This window comes from Trachurus japonicus, chromosome 19, assembly GCF_045865225.1.
Source record: "Trachurus japonicus isolate A0001 chromosome 19, Traja_1.0".
Lineage (NCBI taxonomy): Eukaryota > Metazoa > Chordata > Actinopteri > Carangiformes > Carangidae > Trachurus > Trachurus japonicus.
Window position 1 is genome coordinate 22251065 of NC_140925.1, and position 27988 is coordinate 22279052.

General features: G+C 43.0%; 1 protein-coding gene across 2 annotated transcripts; it reads left to right on the forward strand.

Annotated features, from left to right (window-relative positions):
- Positions 1-231: 231 nt before the first annotated feature.
- Positions 232-27619, forward strand: rab11fip3 (RAB11 family interacting protein 3 (class II)). 2 transcript variants are annotated; one of them, XM_085761775.1, is made up of 14 exons: positions 232-3295; positions 9108-9201; positions 11985-12061; positions 14928-15100; positions 19175-19375; positions 21426-21563; positions 22474-22509; positions 22657-22750; positions 23518-23762; positions 24207-24288; positions 24397-24534; positions 24636-24791; positions 25816-25956; positions 26068-27619. In XM_085761775.1, the coding sequence occupies exons 1-14, from the start codon at positions 1655-1657 to the stop codon at positions 26179-26181; spliced, it is 3330 nt and encodes a 1109-aa protein (XP_085617901.1). In that variant the 5' UTR covers positions 232-1654; the 3' UTR covers positions 26182-27619. The 2 variants fall into 2 exon arrangements, with proteins under 2 accessions (XP_085617901.1, XP_085617902.1); XM_085761776.1 differs by lacking the exon at positions 21426-21563 and having other exon boundaries at positions 254-3295.
- The last annotated feature ends 369 nt before the right edge of the window (positions 27620-27988 follow it).

Genomic DNA, 27988 nt, shown 5'->3' on the forward strand with positions numbered 1-27988 from the left:
TGAGTAAAACACCAACCCGTCAGCTGAGGGGCCTCTGACTGACCCTGGACTTTGACCTCTCCTCCTTCAACCACATGTCATGCTTTGACATGTAGCGCATGTTAATGTTATGTATGTTTCCCACGATACTTGTGCATATAAACACTAATTATGAGGCGATAGCTGGTGCCTGCTGCCATAAAAACCGATGATACTGCGGGGTGTTTTGTACGCTTGCGTGAAACGTCAGTGGTGTGTATGCGGCTGGAGGAGGAGGAGGAGGAGGCGGAGGAGGAGGATGGGACACTGCTGATGCTGATGCGAGAGCTTTCGGTGTCTGTGATCAACATCGGCGGACTGACCGCTACGTGATGGAGCTTATTGGTCCGGTTTAACACTCCTTTTCGTTTCCCCGTGGGCTTTTTCCCCCTTTTCATACCAGAACCGCTGACACTGATGTGTTTACGACACGAGAATAATAGAGGAATTCTGGGTTTCGTCTCGTCACTCGTCTGGCCTGTCTTCTGACTGACACAGGTGGATTTCGCTGCTGCTGGGGGGAAAACGGAATCGAAATGAAGACATAATATTGGACCATCACAGAGGCGACAACCTGTGTGGTTTCCTGTCAAGCGGAGGAATACAGAAACGGAAACATTGGGTTTATTTCCACTGAGGGGGTGAACCGTTGGGTTTAGTTAGCTGGCTAATAGGCTAATTTCGCTAGCTGGTCAGTTAGCAGCTTCCCTGGGCCAATGGCACGGAAGAAGTGGGATGCTCGAAGGAGGAGTTACCGTGAGTTGCTAGCATAAATTCATTTGAGGAAAGAGCCTCATCAGCGATACACGTTGTAAACCGCGTTGTGAATGAGAGCTTTAACGTTAAATGAACAGCTAAACGATAAGGATAACGCTGGTGGTCACGTCGTCCTCTCGCAGCGCTGTGCTGCTCCTCGGTAAATTAGCTTTGCGATGGAGAATAACAGATAATCGGCTAAGAAAAGCTAATGTTGACAAACACCGGCGACTTAACGCTGCGTTTAATTTGTTTTTCTTTCAACCGGCCTCGTTGCCAGGAGCTGCTGCCAGGTGTGTGTGACACTTCAGCTCTCAGACTTTTTTTTTCTCCTTTTCTTATTATTATCATTTCGGGGATTTAGTAGCTGTCAGCTCAGGCCGAGGTGAAGCATGTTGACGTTGGATGTGCTGGAGCAGGAGCATTTGGCAACAACCAGGAGCGGACCTGCCATGACAGAGAGGGGAATAGTGAGTGAAAACACACTTACATCAGTAACGATAAGAAATGAATATGAGTGTTGAGTGTAGGTAACATTGTTATCGAGGTGTGGGAGGCAAAACAAAACAAGAAAACTGATGTGGCAACAACTTAAACAAAAAAATGTCCATCTGATATTCTCTCTTTAACCAACTAATCAACTTGAAATGATCAGTTTTGATGAATCTGTATGAATCCAAAACTGCCAAAACAATATTTTTTAAACATCAGAGCGAGACAATGCTTGTAGGAAAACCACACGTTTATTCACTGAAAATGTGTGGTGCCATTTAAAAAAAACATGGCATTAAAATTGAAGACCTGGATCTTGACGACAGCAGTGAGATAAGACGTCAGCAGCTTTCACAAGTTAGCAAAAGGGGGGGAACAGCAAATATAAATGGAACCGACGGTTCTGTCTGGCCCTTTGGGGCACACACAGTGGGAGTCAGACCAGCCATTTCCTCTTGGATTTCACACACTGGATTCAGACAATGGAGGTGTGCTCTGTCAAAACAAGAGTGACCAAACAGGTTTGGATTTCAGAGACAGTGACCAGGATCAAACATCCCTGCAAAGTGAAGAAGACGAGGCTTTCCAGGACAAGCCTGTAGAGCTGGACAACCTCATAAATATCTCTGGTTTTACTTGTGGAGATTTTGCTTTTGAGGCTGCCCAGTCCATAAACTCTAAAGCCTCGCTCCACAGTGCTCATCTAGAGGAATTTTCTTTCACAGAAAAAACCGAGGGACCTGATGAAATCAGTGACTGTGCTTTATCTTGGCTTTTTCCTCCCAACCTCACTGATGTGGTTGGAAAAAACTATGCCTGTGAGGAACTGAATCTGACACAGGAGGCCCCTTTTGAGGACTCGGATGGCCTCGGTAGTCAAGCTGAGCTAATAAGCCTCAGTGAACCTGTCTCTCCATCAAAGATTTCCACGAGGAATTCAGAGGCCAACACAAGGGATCCATTTATGTTGGTAGATCTCCTCTCAAATGACTCCCCGTGTCTCCCCCCAGAGTCTTCAGGTGAGTTCAGCCCACAGGGTGTCAGTGAGGAGCTGGTAGACCTGTCACAAGAGGAGCAGGCGGGTCTCAGGGAGACTTTGTCACCTGAAACTGGAGACAAAGGTTTATTCCCTGATCAAGTGACTGAGCTGCCTGTTACCAGTAGCACTGCTCTGGGAGGTTTGCCTGAGAACTGCCCCTCACAAAACCACATCAGCACGCCACTGGAGTGTTTTGAAGGATCTGTGCCTTTGTTGGATTTAGAAGTTCCAGATTGTGACAGCAGCCTGAGCCTGTGCCCAGCCGGTCCCGTCTCTGTCGTCTGCACAGGTGCACTGTTACATTTACCAACCGAGGAGTCAGAGGTGGAACAAGCAGGAGCTGCTGCTGTAATTAGAAATCTGACTTCAGAGGAGCAAGGTGAGAATGACTCATTTTCTCTGGGTTTGTCAGCTGAAACTTCATCGCTGACGGCGCCTGCGGGTGAAGATGCTGCCTTCGTGGAGGGTGGTTTCACCAGCGAGAGTTACTCTGTGGAGAATGTGTCTCAAGATTTGATGGAAGAGAAAATTAGTTCTGAAGCCAAAAGTCAAGGGAATGAGGCTATGGCTTTGGATCTGTGCTTGACTGCTGACGAGGTCCACGATGAGGAAACATGGGACTTGAAACCACAGGAGAGCACGCAGGGTGGAAGTGTTCCCGATCCACCGGCCGAACAGAGGGAAGACGAGACGGTGATGGGCACTAACCAGCTGGAGGGATCAGACTGTCATGAGGACTTTGATTTTTCCGTTCAGGACTTGAACACTTCTTCTCCTGAGGCTGGATGGACTAGTGAACAAACTGGAGAGACTATTTCCCTCTCTAAGATGGTGGTAGATGACTCACTGCCAATGGTTTCAGCTGTGAACACAAGGGAGGAAGATGTCTCCCCACTAAAAGCCGTCTTCGACGCTCTCGACCAAGATGGAGATGGCTTTGTTCGCATTGAGGAGTTTATGGAGTTTGCTGCTGCCTATGGAGCCGATCAGGTGAGCTCCCTTGTTTTTCTGTTGATTCCCCCCTATCATAAGGAGGCAAGCGCGTGGTAATGCATGCTGAGTGCAGTTCTGTGTAAAACCATATAAACCTCCATATACGTAAATGATTTATTATTGATTTTCTGCTGAAGCTGGAAGAGCTTCCCGCAAACAGCGCTGTTTTAGTCACTCAAATGAAATCCATCTGGCTGATGTCACTTGACTGAGTTTTCTGTGATGTCACAACCAACTCTTTTTTTGTCATTTAATGTGAACTGAGTAATGCAGCCAATTCTAGAAATATTGCCTGATAGTTCTCTATGAGGAATTTATATGGATCATCACTGTATAACTTAGTTTAAATGAGTTTTTTTATTGCACTGCATCAGGTGTGTGTCGGCCCTGACACATAATAAAGCAGAGGTAACACGACCCCTGCTTGGGTGTCGTGGTTGTGTTGCTCCACAAAGCAGCTCTCAACAGACACTGTAATAGATTTGGCCAATACCACTGCGTATTGTCAAAACCATGGCTGGATTAGTTCGTTGTCTATATTTGGTGAGTGTTCAAGAGTGAGGATTTGGGTTATCATGGAGATAAGTCTGTCAAGCATATTGGCTGTAATGAATTCTGTCAGGCCTGGAACTCCTCCATATGTCATATGACAAGCACTCATCTTCCCATTTGCATATCCTGTGGTTTGGGGATAATCTCTTGTGAAATGGCTGATGTTTCTCTCCCCACCCATGACACCCGCCCATTTGTTGTGTCTCACCCTTTTGGACCAATCCCCTTTACATTTTATTTGTGTGAGATAACATTTTAGGTATTCACACATCAGTAAGTGAAAGCTACTAAACTCAAATCCTTTGAGCACGATGGGTTTGTGTGGTTGTCTCATCTTCAACCGAAAGTTGAATTGAAAGTACAAACATTTGGCTCAGATCTCGCACACTCCTGAGTTAAGTAATGACTTCACTTCAGTTTCTTTTCCTGTCAGATGTGTTTGTTGCAGGCCTGCTCAGCTGTTTACAAGAATCACACTTGGCTTTAACAAGTGATCACACCTTTTGCATTGCCCCAGTGAACATGCATTTGACGTCTTTTTCAACTAGGTGTGGCTCTTTTTGTTTAAAAGGCCATAATATCCATCTTGTCACTTACAGCCTTTAATAATCCACTTTAAAAAACATACCCCTTGCGGTTTGAAAATGTTGATATTAGGTTGATTCAGGCAATGTAATGAATTCAAGAATATTAACCAGCTTAATTTGAACTATTTTTTGATGAACTTTGAACATGGCTTTTGGGTGAGCATGGGTCCTCCACACACAGAGCGTGGGGCTGGCTCACTAATGCTTTTTAATCCCTTCTCTCCCAGTTCAAAGCGCCTCTATTGCCCCTGATCTGTCCCGTGTCTAGCCGTAGATATCTGTGGCTCCCCAGGCAGGGAATTGTGAAGGATTAAGAGTAAAATGTATTTTCCTGAGTCAGAGGGACTTCATGGTTTGGGTGCCGTCCACCAACTGCCCATGACCTTGTTTTGAGGGACAAAGCGGCTTCTTTGTCATGTTAGTCTATGTAAATCAGTTCCACCTGTTGTGCAACCAGGCAGCGCTACAAGGTGTTGCATTAACATGACACTGGGTGGTGTTTTTTTATTTCACAGGTGTGGTCTGTTTTTACTGTTATTCCATAATGTTTGGTTTCTGGTGGACTTCTCCTCCCAAGTATTGAGATCCCAGCCACTTCCTTTGGATCTCAGCTTCTCAAAGGTTTCCTTGAACCTCTAACCAGATTGTTCAGATTGATTACTTTTGCGTCTTTGTTCATGTTTAGCTATCGGATATCTGCAGGCGCCAATACGGGCCCTTAAAGGAAACTCCTCTCAGATTTCTGTCCTTCCATGATCAGAGAAAGACAGGGGCTCTGGCATGTTTTGCCTTTTTTTTTTCATTTCTAATAAGCAAAGAGGCAGCAGACAGACTTATCTTCAGAATTTTTGTAATGTTATATAATGCCCGTAACCTTTAAGTGGATTTGGCATCCATTAGCTGAACTCCAGGTCTGATCTAACAAGCTCAACACACACACATTACGATTGTTTTTTTGTTTTTTTTGCAGAGGTAGAAAGTGCGTCTCTCTTCTCGTATCAGTTTGGAATACATGTGCTAATGTGCTTTTCATATTTGGATAAGCTTTACCCTGACATGTCCTTGTGTTACTGTCATCTGGAGATAAAAGTGGTTTGAATAAGCTCCACGCCTGGACGGCTCTGATTAGTGAAGTTTCACTGTGGACCGTGGTGGAAACGCACGCATATTGGCAGCGTGGTTGAGAAAATAAGTTATACTGATTCAAAAGGACACTCATAAATAACACATGGCCAGTAGTGATGTAAGCCAAGTGGAGGTGGGGTTTGGGGCTAAGGTCAGGATGTTATATGGAGGTTTATTAGCTGGAATTATTTGAGAGCGCAGCAAGCAATATGATATACTAATTATTTTTTATTGTGTCTGCAACCTCCATAGATGTTTTGTGTATTCTCTTTTGGCCGAGTGTTCCAGTAACCTTTGTGTTTGTACTTGTATCATCCCAATTTGGTTAGGAGGGCTAGGAGCATGCATTGTGTGATGTGTACCTCTTTGCAAATGTTCCAAGAGTCTGCTAGACGCAGCAGGAAGGTATTCATGAGGTATTTGCATGCACGGTCAGCTGATACTTGTATGCTAAGCATGCAAATGTTTTCTCCAGAATTATTCCAGGAAATGATAGTGACTACTGTATGTGCATGCACACATGTCATCTGGAGGTGACCACATCATGTTGAATCTTTAGGGAGAACTTCAACTTAACACCTCATATGAACTTCAATTGACAAGCACTTTCTCAGTAAACCTGTTCCATAAATTGACAGATATATTTTACAAGCAGGAAGTTTATTTGTGTCATCTAGATGTCAAATAGTATTGGATATTTCCCAACTGCATTGGAAACACTACGAACTGTTGACCTGCTGTTACTGTATCTGTGCAGGAACTATACACTAAGATGTTTTGATGAGTAACAGAGGGAAAAAAAAGTGAAATGTCCTACAGGCATGGCCCAAATCTGTTAATTCAGCCACTGAAAAGCCCTTTCCAACCACTTCTGATTTTGACCCTGATTCACAAAAGCCATACTGAAGCGTATTGTGGTCGGGTCTCCCCTGTCAGTCGTCACTCCCAGCCCTGCTTTAGCCAGCCTCCCACCCCTCACCCGCTGCTTTTATGTACTGCCCCCCTAATCCACAATGGAATGTCCCATGCCCTGAAACGTCCCCTCTCTTGAGTTCACTTTTAGTGTGCGTGTGGTTTTTAATGATTTATATTCAAAAAAATCAGGCTGCCTTCTTCTTCCTCCACTGCTCACCCGCCAGGCTTATGATCATGGTTATCAGAGTTTTGTGTCAGAACTATTGTGAAATCCCCTCCGGGCAAGACTCCCACCAAAGGGTATTCTTCTCTATGGGGTTATGCACAACAGTGGTCTGTGTGGAGGCGGTCAGGCGTGCCCCGGCACTGATTAGACACAAATAGAGGAAACAGAAAAACCACAGTGCCTTCACTGCTCCGCTAAGCAGTGAAACTGGCAGAGTTGCATTTGAATTTAGCTTTTATCTCGGCCTCATCGCTGCCTCTGTGCCTGTTAGGTGCGCAGTATTACATAATGAAAAATTAATGATAATCCTGTGAATTACATTTTCAAAAACAAAGGATGATAATTTAGTATCTGGAAAACCAAGAACTCAAAAAAATGAGCAACAAAGTCACAAAAACAAATACATATCTAGATAAATAGGTGTTGTATAGAGTTGTATTGTTTGCCAGTTGAACAGCTGTGTTGAGGCTTTCCCAGGATCTCAGGGGGCAAATAATGACTGAACTGAAATCAAAGTCACCTTTTAGTTTTTAGGTTAGACCTAGGAATAGCCAACAGGCTCTGCTCACAAGACCTGAGGGGCCTGGCACTGCTGTACAGACTGAACCACTCAGATATAGGCCATGGATAGCCTCCACAGAGAAGAGAATTTACACTGCTCTCATTGCTGCGACTGATAAAGTCTTTATAGGCAGTTAATCGTCCCATCAGTTTTTAACTGCACAAGATATAACTAGTACTTACTCACTTCGTATTAAACCGTTATGTAAAAAAGTCATCTGGAACACAGACGCCGAGTCGACTCCTCAGTCATACCTCAGTTTTCTCACCTCACTCAGCAGAGGTGTTTCTGAATAACCGCCTGGAACAAGATCGTTTCCTGTGATGCTTCATAGCGAAATCAAAAACTCAGGAGCTTTATTTAAACGGCACACCCACACATTTCTTAAAACAAATTCAATCAGTGAAAGACCCAGCCTTTTCTTCAGATCAAATTCTTTAGCATGGGAAGGTTTTTACCATAGCAGTGATTGGAGTGGGATGTACTTCGATTCCACATGCTAAACTTAACACTGCGGTGCTTACTGTACCACCATTCAGGGAGACCAGGCACCTCCCCTCCTCTCACTAAATACAGCTGGGTTGAATTCAAGGAACCCAGATCATAAGCCACAGGGGTTGTCAGAGTCAGTTTATTAGGAGTTTTTCAGCCTTCTCAGCCTCCTGAGTCGGAGCTCAGCGTTGCTAAGCAGATCAACTCGTTTTTTTTTTGTTTTTTTTTACTGTGTAACTGATATAAAAAAGTGTGGGAGAGCGAGGCCGCACACAGAATGAAAGTCTCGGTGAAATGACCATGTTCGCATTGTGTGCTTCATTTCTCGAGGAATAAGCGAGGAAAAACCACAGAAACCACACCCGACATACTCTCACGCTCCCTCCCAGCTAATTTTGTCAGCGATACATGCCTGAAATTATCCTGTAATAATGGGTTAGCGTAAATTTGCGCTAGACAAAATTTGACTTAGTCTATTATTTGTGTAAATAGGTTTTGATTGCAAGGCGCCACCGGTGACTCTGCAGATATATAGCCACATATCTAGTTCCAGGGTCAGGTCTTGGAAACCAGCTCATAAGACAGCCAACATCACTGGGTGCAATGTGCCAAGGTATTCATACAGGTGACGGCGCTCTCAGTACAGATCAGATTAGATTTAATTTCAAAACAGTTAATTAATTGTCAATCTTAGGAAATTGTTGATCCAAGGTTCACTGTTGTGTTTTTTTTTATCCTCTGAGGCCCTTTAGTTACAAGGCACACTTTCTCTTGTTGCCAGGTAACTGACTGTAGGAGCATACAGTATGTAGGTGCACTTACGTAACCCATTTAACACATGAGTGCAGCAGCAGAAAAAGCTATATTAGTTCATATTAAAAATGTACATGAATTCAAGAGTGGTGTAAAAAAAAAAAAAAGTGGGATTTGTTTTAAAAAAAAAAAAACGTAATTTTTTCTTCTTAACCCACTAATGCTCTGAATCCAGTAAACTCAGAAACACTTGACATCTGCAAAAGCCGCTTTTGCTTCTTGAGCTCAGAAGTATTTTATTGCTGACTTTTTGCTCCCGTAATGAAAAGTGTCATGTGAATGAAGTGGACTTGGGAATTAGGTCTCAGTAGTTTTATGTAGCTAAAGCACTTTGTTCTTCTGCCTGTGTTGTGCTTCTCCACTGAAGTCAGTAATCAAACATCGCAACGAGTCAGTCATTTTCCCTGGAAAACTTCCCCCTTACATCATGTATTACATCATCTATGCAACCCAAATGATAGGGCTATGGTGGAACGTTTCTTTTTCAATTACCAAGATGAAATTAGATTTGAATGTTGTGTGACTTTTATCTTTCAGGTGAAGGATCTGACCAAGTTTTTGGATCCCAGTGGCCTGGGAGTGATCAGCTTTGAAGACTTCCACCGTGGAATCTCTGCAATTAGCAATGGAGGTGAGTCATCGGTTTCATTTATTTGAAACTGCATGTGTGTGTGTCTCCGTGTCTCCACAGAGAAATGCTATATATTTCTCAACCTGGTATGCCATGTGTACTAAGCCAACCACCTCATTTACTTATTTTCCGTGTAAACTCTTAACTAAACATCCCCTATATGGACTCAACTGCCATGTTGTCTGAGACTCTGGAGATTCTCGGCATTAAATACATTTTGAAGGCTACAAGTTATCTGTTGTAAGATCATATAGGCTTTTCTGTTTCTTCCTTATATTGGCCAACCTGCCGTGAAACTAATTCTCCTGTCAAGAGTGCCTCAGCAGCAGATTCTTGCACCTACGTTTAGTCTCCAGCATCTGGTTCCACCGCTCTGTATTCCCCATGGAGCCAAATATTGTTATCAACACGGTATGTTCACATCCATCGTTCAGCTGAGGTGAGGGATTTTAAGAGGAAAGGCAGAAGACTGACCCAAATTCTTTGTAACTGGAATCAAAGTGCTGTTATTCTTTCTTTAACCAGTTGGTGCCCTCCTGTTCCACATTATATTAAAAAACTACTCCAAGGTATAAGGGCACGTATAGTATTTTACCCTTAAAATGTGCTTTTCTTTACTCTTAGTTCATGATTTGGATCAGACCGACAGTTATAGCCGCAAATATATAAATTTGAACTTTTGTCCCTTGGTCACAACAGTAGGTGAAGTGTACATGACGGATCAGCAGTTTACACACACCCTGGCTGTGTTGACATACTGCACAGGTTGTGGTGATGTCACCTCAGTAGTGAACTGTTTGCCTTGATCCACCCTGCATATTGATTTGAGGAACTCTTTCCCAGGGCTTTCTGGGTTGCACAGCTCTGGTTACTCAGACCATGAATAAGTCATGCACTGTGGATGCACCGCATGAGATACACAGACACATGGGCTGATTGGCGAGGTTTCAGAGCAGGAGTAGCAGAGAGATGGGGTTGGACAGAGTCCTATTCACCTAAATAATTTACTACCCCCTTCTCTCTGCCCTGCCTTCTCTGTTTCCCCCTCGATTCCCTCCCTCTGGTCACTAGTTGCAACTCAGTGTTTTCAGATTGATGAAACACTGGTACTAGTTTAAACAGAGTCTGTGAAAGAAGCTCTACTACGGTATATGTTGCCAAAAGCCTTAATGTGATGGCTATTTCACAACATACATGTAGGCTATCTGAAATGATCAGCCACCCAAACAGTAAATTAATGTCTTCACTTTCCTCATTTTGGAAAGGGTGTGTTTTAATAAAGACAGGCCTGCCAGCTATGGAAATGCCTGGTCCCCTGTAGTGGCTCTGGCATGTCTGGAACAAAAAATAAAAAAAGTTGGTCTAGAAAATATCTGTGTCTGATATTTTGAGGATATGCCAGGAGACTGCCGGTGTGTCGCTGAAACAGAACCTACCTTCCCTCAAACAGCCCCATCCAACACAGGCTCATTTCACACGAATAGCCTGCAATGTGTACGAGTCTCGAAGAGCAACGGGTTGAATAAGACCAAGGGGAACCAAAACCCTCGGGGTTACTGGCAGCCTTCGAGAGCACTGTTTGCGTGTTGTTCTCTCAGTAGGGTGCTATTCACAGCTCTGTTTACTAGATACAGGAGCCATAGTGGCTGATGGGACTCCATCTTGTTGGTCTGTCTCAGGTTACACTACTTTTCTGCCGGCCCTTTAAACAGAGGCCTGTATTGACAGTTTTTAAATTGGATATGAGGTACTTCTTGTCCTTTTTTATTGTTTTATTTTGCCCATATCCGTCTAGTATTACATGGTCTAACCCTTGTAATACGGAGTGTAAAAGTTACATAAGGTTTACTATCACATCATGCTCAGATTGCTGACTGTAAATATGGGAGAGTACAACAGGTAGGACACAAAGCTATAAATGTGCTGATTACATGATTGAATTGGAGGCAGAAATATTAGTTTATCAAACATTGATATTATTTACAGTCAACTTGTTAATGGAGTCATTTTTTTCCATCAGGGGAGAAAAAAAAAACTAAAAATATGATGGCATTTATTGTTCATGTAAAAAAAAAAAAACGAACACATTGACATTAGAGTTAGAGTTTTTTAAAGCAAATGTTAATTTTAGAAATGTAAAAACACCTTAAAGTTCTTTAAGGTGGAAAAATAAAACATTTAATGATTACCAAATTATGAAAATTAATTTAGCCTACCGTATATTTAACTCGAGATCATTAATCTAATGGACACTCTTAATTTAATAGACATGTAACTGAACATTAGATAAAGTAATACAGCTCAGCTCATGATTTAATATCCATGCTCTCTCATGGTCATTTAATCTATAAAAAAAAAAAAAAAGAATAAAATTTTATGGTTGTGATTTGTACTGTACTTGCTGACAACACATGCGTATTTGATAATGAAAAATGTATATGAATTTTTTAGCATGCATATTCAATTATTAGCGTTTTATTCTCAGTTAAATGATGCACGAGGAACTAATCTGTGTAAGAATTCCACACATGAAGAGCATAATTTCAGATGATATCCTTATTTTAATGTATAAAGCATTCACTTAATTTTCCCCGTTGACTTCTACTGTTTGATATACCTACAGTCACCTCCTGTTCTTCTCTTCTGCATCATGGCTGCTTGTTTGCTCATGGACGTTGGTACTGTACACTCCGGCCTTGTGTTTGTTGAGCCTCCTTCGCTGTTTGACTTGATGTGTTTATTCTGCACACATTAAACCGGTCCTCTTCCTCTTGTATGTGCAGGACCCGAGCCACAACTCTACAGCGTGAGCTACAGTCCGGGGGATGGAGCTGTGGGCTGTCCGGAGGAATACGACGAGGTGAGGCACCGATCAAGACTCTTTTTTAGCTTCTCTCTCTCTCTAGCTGTGCATGTGGCCCAGTTGTTTTGCCTTCAGTTCCCACTGGTGCACACAACAGGACAGTGTGAAGGTCACATGCTGACCTCCCTGTGCACTCTCACTTGTCCCACTGTAATTCACCGAGTGGCTTGCAGAGCTATCATTACCACTCTGTGAACGTTCCACAGACTGAACACCCTGGTTTGGCTGACACTAAATAGCATCTGGCAGGCTAGGCTTCGGAGTATTCTTTGACAAATATTGGATTAGCTGGAATGTGCGAGAGTTTTTACATGCGTGTAGCTCCGTGTTTTTACAGTTGTGGTGAGCATATGTGGAATTCCTGTCTCCTCTTGTGCACGCAACTTGTATATTTAACCATCATTGTTGCCTGCCTCCGCAAAAATTGAAATTTTTCTGCTATTGTGTGCACTTCAAGCACTGTAGGCCTGCGGCTGTTGTTACAGCGCTGTGTCGCACAGTATTAGCACCCTCTCTTGGTAATGTTTGAAAGTGCAGACTCATCTACTTTAGTCAAGAGTGCAAATGAATTCCCTCCACTTAAATCCATTTTACTGGCTGCATGAGTTGATAATTCACGCAACACATAAAAGCAGCCTTGTTGCAACAGGCCATTCATGTATTATAATTGATGGAGCACCATCAAGTTGAGGGTGAAATTTAGATAATTGGAGTCACCACAGATGCTAAATGGTCTGGATGTTAAATTGCATGTGTCTAAATGAGTTAATCAAGAGACAGATCTTCCTTTTTGGAGTTTCCTAACGGCACATAAATGATGTGTGATAGAGCTCAAAGACCTGATGTGAACAGTTGAGTTTCTTGAGATGTTAACACTAATATTAATAGTAGCTGGGTAGTGGTTTTTAGTTGAGGTCTAATTTGTGTTGTATTCTGTCACATATGACCATTTGCTAAACTGTTTTGTGTGGGCTTCTGCGCTACAATTTTGTGTTGCAGTTTGCTTGGTGTTTTTATTTCTTGAAATATTTTTTTTTTGTCTGTTGTGCAGTTAAGCTGAAACAAATGTATCAGAAAGTGGCCACAAACATACGTCGGTTTATTCCACAACGGAAAATTAGCCGTCAGTCTGAACCAAGGGGGCAAAATACCCTGTTATTTATACATTACGTTTTTTTTCCACAGAAAATATTCTCATAGGTGTAGCTGCTGTTTACTGGAACCCGTAGGCAGAGTTTTGGGGAAGTTTGTGCATGTTTGAAGTAGTTGCCACACCTGTGTCCATTGCCTTGTTTTTCTCTTGGGCTGTTGGCAGAAAAGGGTTCCCCTCTCTCAATGGCTGTGCTGTTCGAACTCTGTTTGCTTTCAAAACAGGCAAGGTAAGGCTGTAGAGCTGAGGCCGGGCATAAGAGAAGAGCAATGCCCCGTCCGCCCCATTTTTTCCTTTACTTAATATTTTCTTCCGTTGCTAACTTTCACATTTCCATCTCACATTTGAAATCATAAATAGAAACATAACAGCAGTAAAAGCGGCATTTACAGTTGTTAAACTCTGCCTCTTAGAAATTTACAGCTTAACAGCATGTTAGTTTTGTATTGGCACACAGTCACGTCGTTATGGCAGGTTGCTGTGATGTACTGTATGACTGTCATTCACCCTGCTGCCTGAGACATGTAGAACATGGCTTAATGATTTATACTGTGACACTGGGCTGGGAAGTGAAGCTCCCGGGAGCCAGCAAAGATTAAACAGTTATTCAGCTGATCGTGTGCTGTTTTAACTCGGAGCAGTCGACTGGGCGCTACAGCTGACTTCTGTTGCTCTTTGGACTTTGTCTCTTGTCTCCACCCCTCTGACCACCCAGCAGAGCTGAACGAGGTGTTACAGTATTTTCCATCTTTCCAACATACTCTCGCTCACTCTCCCTGAGAGTGACGGTGAGGAAGCGTAAGTAGGAGTTATTAGGAAGCTCTCATGGCAGGCCAGCTTTCCTGTCACTGAGACCGGACAGAGAGAATGGTCCTGGGCATGGTGGACAGCCCTCTGGGCCCCGTGTCCCCTGGCACTGCATTTATAATGGTATGTTTACGCTTTCCAACGGGACTCGCCTGTCTTTTTCTTCATGACTCCTTTATAGTGCTGATACCTGATAATGTGTCTGTAGTCGCCGGTAATGTCAGATGTTGTTTTTTTGGCACGTGTGGTTTAGTGTTGAGCATTTGGTGTTTAGTGCTGGGAAAGCCTCGGGCTGACTCGTTTTATTTGAACTCATTGCTTGGAGGTGTTGATGCAGCAGGTTTTGCTTGGAACAGCCATCTGACTCACAGCAGACTCTCTGGTCTCTGAAGGCTGTTTATGCTCTGTGCTTTGTTTGGTTGTTGGAGTAATTGGCATCACTACCGACTGGCCAGACCTGTGGATTCAAAACAGACCATCTTTGAAATAGCTGCTGGTTTTTTTTTGTTGCAAGGCTTTGATCAACCCATAGTCGACTTGATAGTGCTGATTTTACTCTTTATTCTGTAGAGCGTGTTGAAATGATACAAGATACATAGTTTGTTTGTAAGAAGACATTAAATATAAGACTATTTATTGATGCCACACATGGGAAATTTGGTTGTTAGAAAAGCATACAGCAAGAATGATGTTAGCAGCTTGTTGAACCCTGCTTATTTGTTTGTGCTCCTGTATTGGAGTAAAGGAAATAAATGGGAAAATACAGTGTACTGTTCATACATTCACATTAATGCACTGTTTTTACCCTGGTGAATTATTCATATCTGTACTATGGATATTTACAACTTGATGTGGATACTGTACTAGTGTGATTTGCTCATCATTGTTCTGTTTCCATTACTGCAGCAAAATGAGGTGACGGACAGTGCATACCTGGGCTCCGAGAGCACGTACAGCGAGTGCGAGACCTTCACTGATGAGGACACGGGGGCGCTCGTACCGCCCGAGATGCACGAGGATGTGGAGACGGACAGCGGCATCGAGGCCACGCTGCACGACCCGGAGGATGGCGGAAACAGGTCGGTGTAGATTTCACCCCCCAGCCGCATTCACGACGCCAATTTTGGCCAAGACGTACAAGTCCACGTTACGTAACGAGAAGGCAGGTTGCGCCCCCGAATGACTTGTCACGCATCATCATTTTTTTAATCCACTTGTCATGGAAACCAGATCAAGGTCATAATGCTGTTCAGATTCGCCGCTGGCTACATTTACCGTTAAATGTGTGTCAAATCTCCTACTAAGGGTTAGCTGCCCTGCGCTGACCTTTCACACACATCACGTGGTTTACCAGTCTTGTGTGCCCAGTGCTGGATCACTCAGGTTCTATTTGGGTCACCAGACAGGCAGATTAAACCACAGCCATAGACAGCCACAACTTTATTGACCTACAGTAGTGTCTTGAATTCCTTTAGATGCACCAGTGTGTTCATCAGACATTCAGTACTGTTATTCTGTGTTTTATCTCCTTGTTTTGTCCTTAATTGTCCTTTTTAAATGCAGCTCCTCGTGTCCTCATACACGATGCATTGTCACAGGCAGTTTAAGGTTTCCCATTCCCACAGGGACAGACGCTGTTGATGTTTTCTTTGAGGCTGAACAGGAAAGCACATTCAGAGATAACTTGAAAAGTACAAGCATGAGAAACCTTGAACACAAAGTCCCTCCATAATTCTATCAATGTCAGTTCGTCCTAGTGTTTTATCGTTTTGTTTGTGATGAAAATAGACTGAGATCTGCTCATCTTCTCTGAATTCTCTAGTTATGACCTGTGTTGTTAATGATTATAGCAAGTGAAATGTTTTTAATCTTTAATGTATCCACTCTGGCTTTGTGTTGCACCGTTATTCATGTGTGCAAAGCGACGATAAGTTAATTAATATGAGACAAAGACTGGGTTCTGTGATTCTGATCAGTTTGAATCAGCCTCTATAGACATGATCAGGGGTTGAGTGTACAGTAGTTTTTGACTACTGATGTGTAAAGGATCAACAGAAGGGCAAGGATAGAGCCTTTTCTTTAATTTATCACAGCTTCACTATAAATAAAATACTGTTTTAGTTTAGTCTGTTTTGGAAAAGCGAGCTCCAGACACTGGGAGATGATTTAAGTGCAAAAGAAGCAGGACCACACATTATTATAATAGTAACGTGTGTCATTGATGAGCGTACTGTAGTAGTGAGTCATTTTGAATCAGAAGGGCAGTAATGAACTGTGGGTGTAGCTCACTGTCCGTTTTTTATCAGATAAGTACGGATGAGTAGAACATTTCACACAGATCAAACTCTCTTCGACATGTATCTTATTTTCTCTCGTTTTGTTTGGCTAAAGATATTGACTTCTTCACTGTGATTGGACCAGTTAAGTCTTATTGTTAAAGATGCTGCAGATGAGTTCCCATGTGTCTGTAGGGGTTTTTGTTGATATAGTATTCAGGGCAAACACAAGGGAGGAAATGCAGAGTAAGACCTTTGCTGACTGTGTGACCTGTCTCTCTGGCCCGATGACGGATTGTAGTGCTCCGCCTGACATGGATGTGTTTGGACTTCCCATTCCCTGATTGAGCCTTGAATTCCAGGAAGTGTTGAGTTAGCTTTTTTTTGTTTTCCCTTTTTTTCCCTCCTTTCTTTGGCATGGGCTAATCTGATTCTCTCCCTTCGACTCATACCATTGCCCCGCTAAGTCTACTGCTGACTGGAACCTAACACTAATACCCTATGACTGTGACCTTTATATTCTCTCACTTCAGCAGTGTGTTTACTGATAAGTACGGAAGTCATCATTGCTTACTCCACTCATACTGTTGATTTATCATTGATTTATGCTAGTCTATTTCCTGACTATCTATGAATGGGGGTAAATTTTTTAACTAGATTTACCACCTTGTTGTTGTCTGCTTCTGCCACTTGGACAGATTTCATCAATTGTTTATTCTGAACCATTTAAGATATAATTGTTTGTTTGAATTTCTGAGGTCACTGTGATCTTCATTTGACCACCAAAGTTTAATCAGTTCGTCCTCGAGTTTAAGTGGACTTTTGTGGCAGTTCCTCTGAGGAACTACTGAACTGTCACATTCACTAGGCAAAAACTCTGTTTTGTGAAGTCGCCACTCCCTTGACCTTTGACCTTTGATCTCCAAAATCCAATCAGTTTATGTTTCAGCGAATGCTTGTGCCAAATTTAAAGACTTTCTCTCAAGGTGTCACATGGATATCATCTACAGAGTGGGACTGACGCCTTGCTGGATGGACCCAAAAACAATGAGCCTCTGGCTCCAGCTGTCTCCGGTGTGGAGCCATTAAACACATGGGCCTGTTTCTCACTGCTAAACCTTTTAAAGTTGTACTTCAGCACAAAAAACTCTTAGCTACTTACAGTGCTTAAATGTTGACTGTGAGTAAGTGAAACAAAAAGGCGAGTAACTGAACAGAGGTTTTGCCAAAACACTCTGGTTAACCGAATGAACCCTAGCCGCAGTCTGCAGCCACATAAGACATAATCAGAGTTGGAGAATATGCGCTGGACTGGGGATTAAGAATCTAACAGGATTAGCCTCCCCCACCCCCCTCTGTTTTACCCCTGTGTCCCTGCACACATTTGGCCCTTGGAAGGTCAGCAGGACTGTCTGCTGGTCGTTGCTTAGCCTCAAATCTGATTAACCCACTCACTCAGTCCACCCTTTCTGGTACAGCCTCAAGTCTTTTGGGAGGCACTGAGGATGCACCATCAGTCATGTGGCGTTGTAGAATGACAGCTCATTAGGACCACAGAATTCGCCTTTTGAAAAGGCTGGACCCCCTCCTTTTTTTTTCTCCAAGCGGGAGAGTCTTGGTTTTGTTTTTAAATCGGTGTAACCTGTGAAGTTTCAGGATTCCACTCTGGTTGTCTGGAGTTTTGACTCCAGTTGCTCCACGGCTTTCACGCCAGGGCAGCGGAGGGGGTTTAAAGATGCGTTCCCTCTCGTCACCATCACTCTGTGCGAGGGACCTCAATATGGGGCCAAGTAGTAAGAACTTGAGTAAAGGGTAAGTAGCTTCTGAAATGCTTGTTGTACTACTTGTAAGGAGTTGAGCCTCATGTTTGTTCAGGGCATTACTGCAGCTGATACTGTGGTGCTGTCAGATTTAATAAGACCGATGAGTGGCCAGAGTCATTTGTCGGACAGATTCTTATGTGAGTTTAGGTTTTCACACTGTAAAATAAGGCAGTGCTTTAGCTTTGAATTAGACAGATGTTGCCATTTTTATTGTAAACAAGCAAAATGGGCTTTGTCACCGTGTGCTGTGACAGCAAACTTTTGTGCTGATTTGGACATCCACGTCCTGTGTGTGTGCTTAAGACGTCCAGCATATCCTGCTGGACGACAGGAAAGGCCGGCTTTCCTGTTCAATGAACATCAAGGGGCTTAAGCTGTTGTAACACTATCAAATTCACGTTGTGTAAGATAAGAAGCCAGAAGCCAGTTATGTTAAAGATGAAGTCAGCTCCGTCAGGCATGACCCTCTTCAGACCCCACAGAAGGCTCCTCTGACGCGTCTGAAGTGTTGCCATCGTGGTTTTGCATTACCAGCGAGGCACAAAACATTTTGTTTCTGCCAAAGCAGCCTTTAGGATTAATGTGAATTAACAGATTACCTTTGAAGACAAGTGATCGTTGAACTTGTCCAGATTGCTGTTCTTCTTGAGGCGGGAAGGGGGGGGGATTAATTATACTTGTGTGGGATTTACAGTAGGCTCTAATCATTTCCAGGATTCTGGGTCCAACACCCCAACCTCACCACCAGTTGTCCTTTTTTAGAGCTTGTTACCCAGATACCTCGACTCAAACGCTGTTGCTATGTTTATATTATCTTTCAAACTGAGTCAGAAGATGGGTTTAGTTTGGTTTGGCTGAAATTGTGGGTTCTTAAATGGGAAGTTGTGCAGCTTTTTATAGCTGTTCCGGTCGGTCATCCATTTATATGCCGTCTAAACATGACACATTTTCCCCTATTTTCAGCCAGGACCTAAAGTTAACTGTACACTGTTGTTGGTATACACAAGTGAGCCCACACACTAACACAGCAATCCATTCTTACGTATCCCCGCAGGTTTTCCCTGAACTCTGAGCACCATAACCACTCCCTGGTGACGGTCATCGGCGGAGAGGAGGAGCACTTTGAGGACTTTGGTGAAAGCAATACCTCAGAGTTGCTACTGGAGAGCAGCGTGGAGGGGACGGAGGGGGAGGCCGACTCCTCTCTGGTGCAGCCCCTCGAGCAAGTCAATGGCTCCTCACTTCTGTCTCCCAGGTACGAGCTTGTCCGGACATCCCAAAGGTTATTTAAGTGCTGTGAATATTAATACAAAGTTGCCACCAGGCTGTCACATAACTTTCTCTTTTTATGAGTCCCTTCCTGATAAAGGCGGTGAGACACTGTTACATTCTCGGCTGCATTGTCCAGGCCCAAATGCCACTGTGTACATTCTTCAGAGAAAATGTTTTTCCTATGACAAAGACACTGAGGTCAGACTCTGATAAGAGCTATCTGGAGACGTCCTTCACACCCCTATCTGATGAAGGACAAGATGAATGCAGTGAAAACAAAGTTCATTCTGGCAGACTTAAGATATTGAAATTGCAGATATTTGGACCAATTCTCCTCTAAAGCAGCCAGAGAGGATTTGTCTTGTCTCTCCATCAAACTGTTGGGTGGCGTCTGTTGCCAAGCGTTCTGGGACAGGCAGAAGGCGGTGGTTTTGTTGTGTCGAGTTCAAACGCCTAACAAGATTTGCCTTTTGAGCTTCAGTAGAACAGGCACAGGTTGACTTTAACAGGGAAAAGACAAACACCATAACACACATACTACTCTTTATGCCACACTTCGTTTTGTATTGAAGCCCCCACTGTAGCCTTTTCCCAGTCATCCCTCCTCCACCCCCTCCTCCACTTTTTTCATCAGAGACACTAAGCTGGCTAATGCGTAATTCCCACTTGGGTGATATTTCCATGATTTGCCTTGCCAGGAAGCTTTTAACAGCTAACTGCCCAGTTGTCGTTTTTTTTTTATCCCATTGACAATATGGAAATAAGCTGATCATTGAAGTACACTACAGTCTCTGTATATTCCTTCTGTTATGTATTGTTATCACTATATGGTAGTCACCATAGCAAAACACTACTTGCTTATATGTAATATGATGTTTGGATAATGATCCTCATTCCTTATATGTTAGCACAAAGTAGTAGTAGAAAGTAGTAAATTGATATATTCAAGAAAAAAGGACAAATCTAAGAATAACTGGTAAACCTCTAAATTATATATTAATCAAATGTATTATGTAATCTTTATATTACATAATTTTGTAACATAATATTTTTTAAAACTGGAGAAACTGTGAAAAACTATATCACATACAAGTTGAGCTCAGATTTGCCTGCTTCTTATGTTGAGTAATATATCACACATGCACACACACACACACACACACACATACACACCAAACTGCATCCCACTAACTTCACCCACTCAGTGTGAATGCGTCACCATGTTTTGAGCCGTTCGTGCTCAGTGTTGGCGCACGTTGCCGTCCTGCCTACACACACCCCCGTTGTTTATCAGTCTACATATCGCAGCACTTCGACAACATCATTGCAGCATTTTTTTTTTTAAACAAAGTAATCCCTCACACTGTCAGTAGAAGACGGTAACGGTGCATATGACCATCAAGTGACACTCTCTTAAAAAAATCTGCTGTGTAAAGGCAGCATTTCTGCCGACATTAACAAGAACCTGTGCCAGTCGGTTGCATAATTCAGACGTGACTCGCTTCCTGAATGAACAATCAGCTGGTAGAGGTGATGTGAGGAGAGGAGAGGGTACAGACTTCCCAACAGCAAAACACGCAACCGTATGTTTAATTTATTGTGATATTTTTAAAGAAATAATCCGGATTCTGTTGGTTGGTCGGTCTGGGCTCTCTGTAAAAGACACCAAGGTTGAAAAGAGAAGAATGTTTGGCAGCAGGGAAAAATGTTATCAGCACCGAAGAGGGATCAACAAATTCTTTTCTCCGAGAATGTAGAGTTTCTATCCAGGAAACAAATCACGACCACACTTGCACAGTCTGTTTCACGTCGCCCCCCCACCCCCTCCCACCGAAGCTCTTAAACTTTTTACTCTTTCAAACACTTCTATGAATTTCACTAACACCTCCTGCACCCTCAGAGGTGTCCTGTCCCACCTCGGTGCACCAACACCACCCCCTCCTCCTCCTCACCTTCCCTCCTTTCTTGTCCCACCTTCTTGTCCGTCACTCACCACTTCCTCCTCCTCTTCCTCCTTGTTTTCCTTTTTCCAGTGCACCTGCTCCTCTCCCTGACTGCTTTCAGAGCTTCCTCAGGGAGGAGGCGCTGGACTTTTTCTGTAGCCAGTGTCACAAACAAATAAGTCGTCTCGAGGACCTCTCCACTCGCCTCAATTTCCTAGAGATGACTAGGTAACACATCATTCACAACCCGCTCCGACTGTAAGCTGTGTGAATGTGTTTGCAGTGCTGAATAGATACAGTAATCGCGCATGTCCTCATGATGTATGCATGCATGCTGTGTTGGACTAGCAACAACGACAGTGTGTGGTTTGTCATGTTAGCATTTAGCATTTATTGATGGAGGAACTCATTTAAGGAATTTCATTGGTTATGTTGCACTTTTCAGATGGATTCCTTCCCATTCTTACCATCTGCTCAAATTGTCATTTGTCACTCATACGTAATAAACATGCTTTAAGTGATTAGATTGATTGTACATGTTTAGTCCATTTGAATGAGGTTGTAGAAATGTAAAACCCAGGTACACAGGTGAGTGGCGTGTATTTCATAACCATCATGCTTCATTTAAGTTGCTGCAGAATGCTGCTAGTAGAGTGAAGCTTCTCAAAGAGCCTGCTTTGTTTTATCAGGACAAACATGCTGATCCAGGATTACTGACCAGTAGCTGTATTACAGAAATTACTAACTCTCAAATCCTATTTCATCTGTTTTCTAACAGTTTCACTTGAGAATATAACTCATTTCAAAAGAATTAAGACATTATAAAACTCCAAATTGAAATACAGTTTTAGTAATGCAGTCTGTTACAGGTCCATTAAGCAAAACCAATCCTAGATCAGAATTTGTATAGTTTTTTGTTTGCTGCTGTGCTTGTGTTAGATTGCTGTGATGAGTGAATATTTTCTAGCTGAAGTTTTGTCTAAAATAAGTGTAGTAATAAACCCCCATCAGGCCCCTTGTTTACTTTAATGGGGCCTATTCTCCTGTCAAAGAGAGGGCCATCAGGAGATGGTGTCTCTTTCCTTTATCCCTTTTCTCTTCCTGACCATTTTTCCTGTTGTTCTGTCTCCCCATCCAGCGCTGGCAAGAGGCTGTCCAGCAAGAAAGTAGCAAGGTAAGCGAAATAGTTGCAGTAGGCAAAGTCTCATATTTCTTGTGTAATTGTAATGGATCGTTGTGTTTGGCATAACAGAATGGCACTTTATCAAATGTCAAACGGCTCCAGGGAGTTCTGATGTTTTTTTTTCCTGTCCCCGTGCAGACATCTCCTCCAGAACAGCTCCATGACTCTGGACACCATGAGCGACTTGACGCGGGACATCCTGGAGCTCGCCGACAATGACATCACAGACAAGGTGAAAGCTGTTTTCACCTGTAATGCTGTTATTAAAGGGATAGTTCACCCAAAATTGAAATTTCACTCATTATCTACTCACCCTCATGTGGACTAAGGGCTGGAAGAAGTTTCAGAGTCCTCCGTGGCTTCTCTGAGTTACAGGGGGTCTCGGCATAGCAGTGCATGTCCATATAACGGTTGCAAATGGATACCAACTGTCTTCGTAACAAAAAGACACACCAAAAAACATTGAAATACCTCCATGCTGCTCGTATGTAATGTCCGTCTTGTATTGAAGCCCCGAAATGCGAAATTGTCCCGAAAAAAATTAAATAAGTCTATATTTCAAGCTTGTTTTGTAGCAGAAGCTCCTCTTCCCATTTCGTCAAATTTGGACGAACTGGGAAGAGGAGCTTCCACTACAAACAAGCTTAAAATATTGACTATACAATTTCGCATTTCGGGGCTTCAATACAAGACGGACATTACATACAAGCAGCATGGAGGTATTTGGATGTTTTTTGGTGTGTCTTTTTGTTACGAAGACAGTTGGTATCCATTTGCAACCGTTATATGGACATGCACTGCTACGCCGAGACCCCCTGTAACTCAGAGAAGCCACGGAGGACTCTGAAACTTCTCTCAGCCCTTAGTCCACATGAGGGTGAGTAGATAATGAGTGAAATTTCAATTTTGGGTGAACTATCCCTTTAAAGAAAAGAACTGTAACAACAACACATTGAAAGTTTTTGCCTGGCTAACTGTGAAGGGTTTTACCTCTCCCAGGTGCTCCTCCTGGAGCGTCGTGTGGCGGAGCTGGAGAAGGAGTCGGAGGCGTCGGGGGAACAGCACACGCGGCTGCGCCAGGAGAACCTGCAGCTGGTGCACCGGGCGAACGCCCTGGAGGAGCAGCTGAAGGAGCAGGAGGTCCACGCTGACGAGCAGCTACAGCAAGAAACTCGACGACACAAGGAAGCCCTGAGCAAACTGGAGAGGGAGAGGGGGCTGGAGCTGGAAAACCTGCAGGCCAGGTCAGCACATGATGCCCCAGCTGCTTTTATGATATAATTTAGAGGCAGCTTGAAAATCTAAATACATATATTCATTTTAGTCTACCAAGTGTTATAATTCAAATACATGCTTTTTTTTAATTAGCCATTGAGATGTGTTTGATACTGGACTATTGTGATAATTTATAACCAAAAACTGTCACCAAAAACCATCCAGTGTGATTCCCCTGATAATTTTAAGGTTGTGTTTATGGTATTTAATTGTGATGGTTGACGTACCATTGGTTGGAGAAATGGTGCGTCCATACTGCCCCCCTCTGGTACTTATTTGCCACTGAACATGGTACAACATTGTCAACCATTAACAAACAATGCAGCTGTTTCAGGCGTTTCTTTGTGGTTACACTATAACTTCTTAATGTGAATGTCTAAACAGTGTACATTTTGTTTGTTTTTGTTCCTCAGGCTGCAGCAGATGGACGAGGAGAACAGTGAGCTGCGGTCCTGTGTTCCTTGTCTACGAGCAAACATCGAGCGACTAGAGGAGGTGAGAGCAATAATACTGTATCTCCTCCTTCGCTGTGTTTTTCTTTCCTCTGCCTCATATTGCAATATTTTTTGTCTTCACCTTCCTTTTTTTTCTTTTTCTTTCCAGGAGAAAAGGAAGCTGCAGGATGAGGCAGAAGGCATGAGTGACAGGCTGAACGACGAGATGGAATCCAGAAGGAAAATGGGCGACAAGCTGAGCCACGAGCGGCACCAGAGTCAGAAGGAGAAGGAGTGCACACAGGAGGTGCAACTGGTTTCTCTGTGTACAAAACAAACCTTGAAAGAAGTGTATATGACCCCAGTTGACTTTACTAACTGACGTCTCTTGAATTGTTTCTACCACAGCTAATTGAAGACCTACGTAAACAGCTGGAGCACCTACAGCTGTACAAGTTGGAGGCCGAAGCAAAAAGAGGGCGCACGCCTGGCGCGGGGCTGCAAGAGTATCAGACCAGGACCCGCGAAGCCGAGCTGGAGCAGGAGATCAAACGACTCAAACAGGTAGCACCAAACATTCAGAGTTCTCTCCATTCCTCTGCCTCCTCACTCATTTTTTTTTTGTAGCATTTGATTCTATCGCTTGCAGTGTTGTTTTCGTTAACGATGACGATGACGATGATGATGACGAAATGTTTCGTTGACGCCCCTTTTTTCATGACGATAACGAGACAGTGACGAGATAAACATGGCTCACTGATGACGAAAACATGACGAGACGCGTGTGAGTTTTCGTTGACGAGATGAGAACGGACGTAAATGTTAGTGGTAGGGCTGTGCGATTGCCACTAAATTTCATATTGTGGATTGTCATTACTCTAATGTTCACACGTTTTATAAAAAATAGAACAACGCTGCTGAGACGAGCCGCGGTGCGCCCGGTGCTTGTGATTAGAGCGGCAGAGAGCAGCTCCGGTGACCGCGGTGCAGCCACTCAGCGGCGCTGATGGGTGGTCAGACGTTCAAATGCATGACATTTCTGTTTATTGTGCGTGTAATCTGTCAATTAAAATCAACAAGTATCTGCAACGCTGCTGCATCCCATCCTTGTGTGGTCACGACACGCCCACCACCTGGCATGCAGCGCACATTCTGCTCAACACACCTGCCGTCACTCGACGAGAAGATATATGGACGTATTTTAAATATAATCCAGCAGAAAAAAAACTGAATGCACTAGGCTACTGTTACCACTTTATCTGTGTGTAGGCTAATGCATAATCCTTAGACCATAAAGTATTCGCCATTGGGTGGAAACATTATGTGTAAAACCATTCCTTTATTGAATTAATTTGTTAAAAGACTTTTTTTTTTACTAAAACTGACTAAAACCTTTTTGAGTTTTCGTCGACTAAAACTAGACTAAAACTATCACATGGAGAAATGACTAAAATTGACTAAAACTAATAAGTATTTTCGTCAAAAAGACTAAGACTAAGACTAATCTAAAATGCCTGCCAAAAAAAACACTGATCGCTTGATATGACGGTGTTTTATAATGCCTTACTTTTGACGTGACCCCCTCCAGGACAACCGCAGCCTGAAGGAGCAGAACGACGAGCTAAACGGTCAGATCATCAACCTGAGCATCCAGGGGGCCAAGAACCTGATGTCGGCCTCCTTCTCCGACTCCCTGGCAGCTGAGATCAACTCTGTGTCTCGTGCAGAGGTAGGTTTTTTTTTTTAGACAACTGGAAATATTAAAAACATATTTACTGTAGGACCAGTCTGCCCTTTCTGTTTCAATCCTCCACTGACTTCTGTCTCCCTGTCAAAACAGCTGATGGAGGCTATCCACAAGCAGGAGGAGATCAACTACAGACTCCAGGACTACATTGACAAAATCATTGTGGCCATCATGGAGTGCAACCCCTCCATCCTAGAGGTCAAATAGACACCATGCAGCCAGAGGGGCCACTTGGAGTGACTCTGTCTCCGATGACTGTTTAAAAAAAAATATCAAGACTTGGCTAAAAGAAAAACTACCAAGAGAGGATGTAAAAATATTCAGACATCACTTTGGTAGAGGGAAAAAAACAACAACGCACTCAAGTTACCCCTTCTCCCCACCCTCACCCCCACTCAAAAAACAAAAAAACAAAACAAAAAAAAGGAAGAATTAAAGATTTTTTTTAGAAGTCCATGGCTGTCAGTGAAAAATAAGCTATTTTCAGTTAGATATCCCCTGAGTGTGTACTTATTTGTGAGTGGTATGTGTCAGCCCTCCTGAAAACACTTGGGTTCTGGTGACGTCCATGTATTTGGCTAGAGGGACCTGAGTCTCCCCCTTGTGAGAGTGAGTGAATGTGTCAAATGTGCGAAAGAAGTCGGTATCATCCGGAGTAGATATCTACCCCATCCCTTTCCAAAAATCAAAGTGTCAATGTTTGATCGAGCTAAAAAAAAAGAAAAGAAAAGAGAAGAAACAACGATTAGACAATTATACCTAAAGGCCTTAAATGAAAGGTGATCAAAAGGATACACTCATTCTGCATATCATAACATGCCTCAGTTCAGTCGGTGGGCTGTGATGTTCCTGATCCAAGCTGAGTCGTGTTTTAATCATGAAAGATGAAGCCGTATGAAGCTGCGGGTCAGGAAGAAGACAACTAGACTTTGTCTTTAATAAGTTAAAAGCTTGCAGTGCTGCCTACCAGGCCCTATAACAGTGTGTTGTGTCCTTTAACCAAGTTCAACTGTCTTTCCAGGGAACCCAAGTGAGGGACATTTCTAGGGTTTGGAGGATGAGAAATGCCCGGAGGGTGATGTGTGTGTGTGTGTGTGTGTATGTGAGGTGTTTGATTTTTTTTTTCTTTTGCTCTGTGTTACTTAAAGGTTTTGAAAAAGCTCAGTGACACTAGAAGACACGGCCGTTCTTCAAAGTCTTAAGTCTCCCACCTGAAGGAACGGCCTGGCTTACAATGTGCTTCATCTCATTTATTTTTACAATGAAACAGGGTCCCAGGTGCTCAGGTGGGCTGGACACCTCCAGTGGAAAATCACTACATTTCCCATCACTCCCTGGCACAAGCGTTAACTTTTCCACCTCGATGTAGACTGACTGACTGTAACCGACAAACTATAATCACATCATCACTTTGTAAACTCTCCAGACACTTGAATTAAGCATGAAGGGAAACTGACGAGTGACTCTGGGAATTGTAGTTTTATTTTTCTAAGCACAGCCCACCTGATCCCAGTGTTCTCTTGCTGAGTGAAAGTGACGGAGAGCAAGCTGATTCAGGTTTCCAACTGTTTGTTTTTTTTCTGTTTGCTGCACAAAGTGATGTGAGGTCAGTAAAAATGACACTCCGGAGGTTGTATGTGAAGAATCAAATGGTTGTACTTTGCACTAAGGTTTGTTTTTGATTTCTGTATTGTTGTTGATAAAACTGTTAATTGTGAAGGGATCAGATGTAAAAAATTGACGATATTTTGAAGCCCATATGAAGATGAAAGCACGTTGGATTTGTTTCATCCCTCTCACATTTTAAGATGAAGGAAAAAACATCCAAAACACACTATTCTTAATTCCATGTTGAATTAGAAATATTCAATACTACAAAAAAAAAAGAATATTAGTTTTTTCTTTTAGCCAGCAGGAGTTGGTCTTAGCTTATTCCCCGGATATTGGCCAGTTTATTTTTCCAGCAGCTGATCTGTGTAAAATTGAAGAGGGATGGCAGACTTTGGTAGCAATA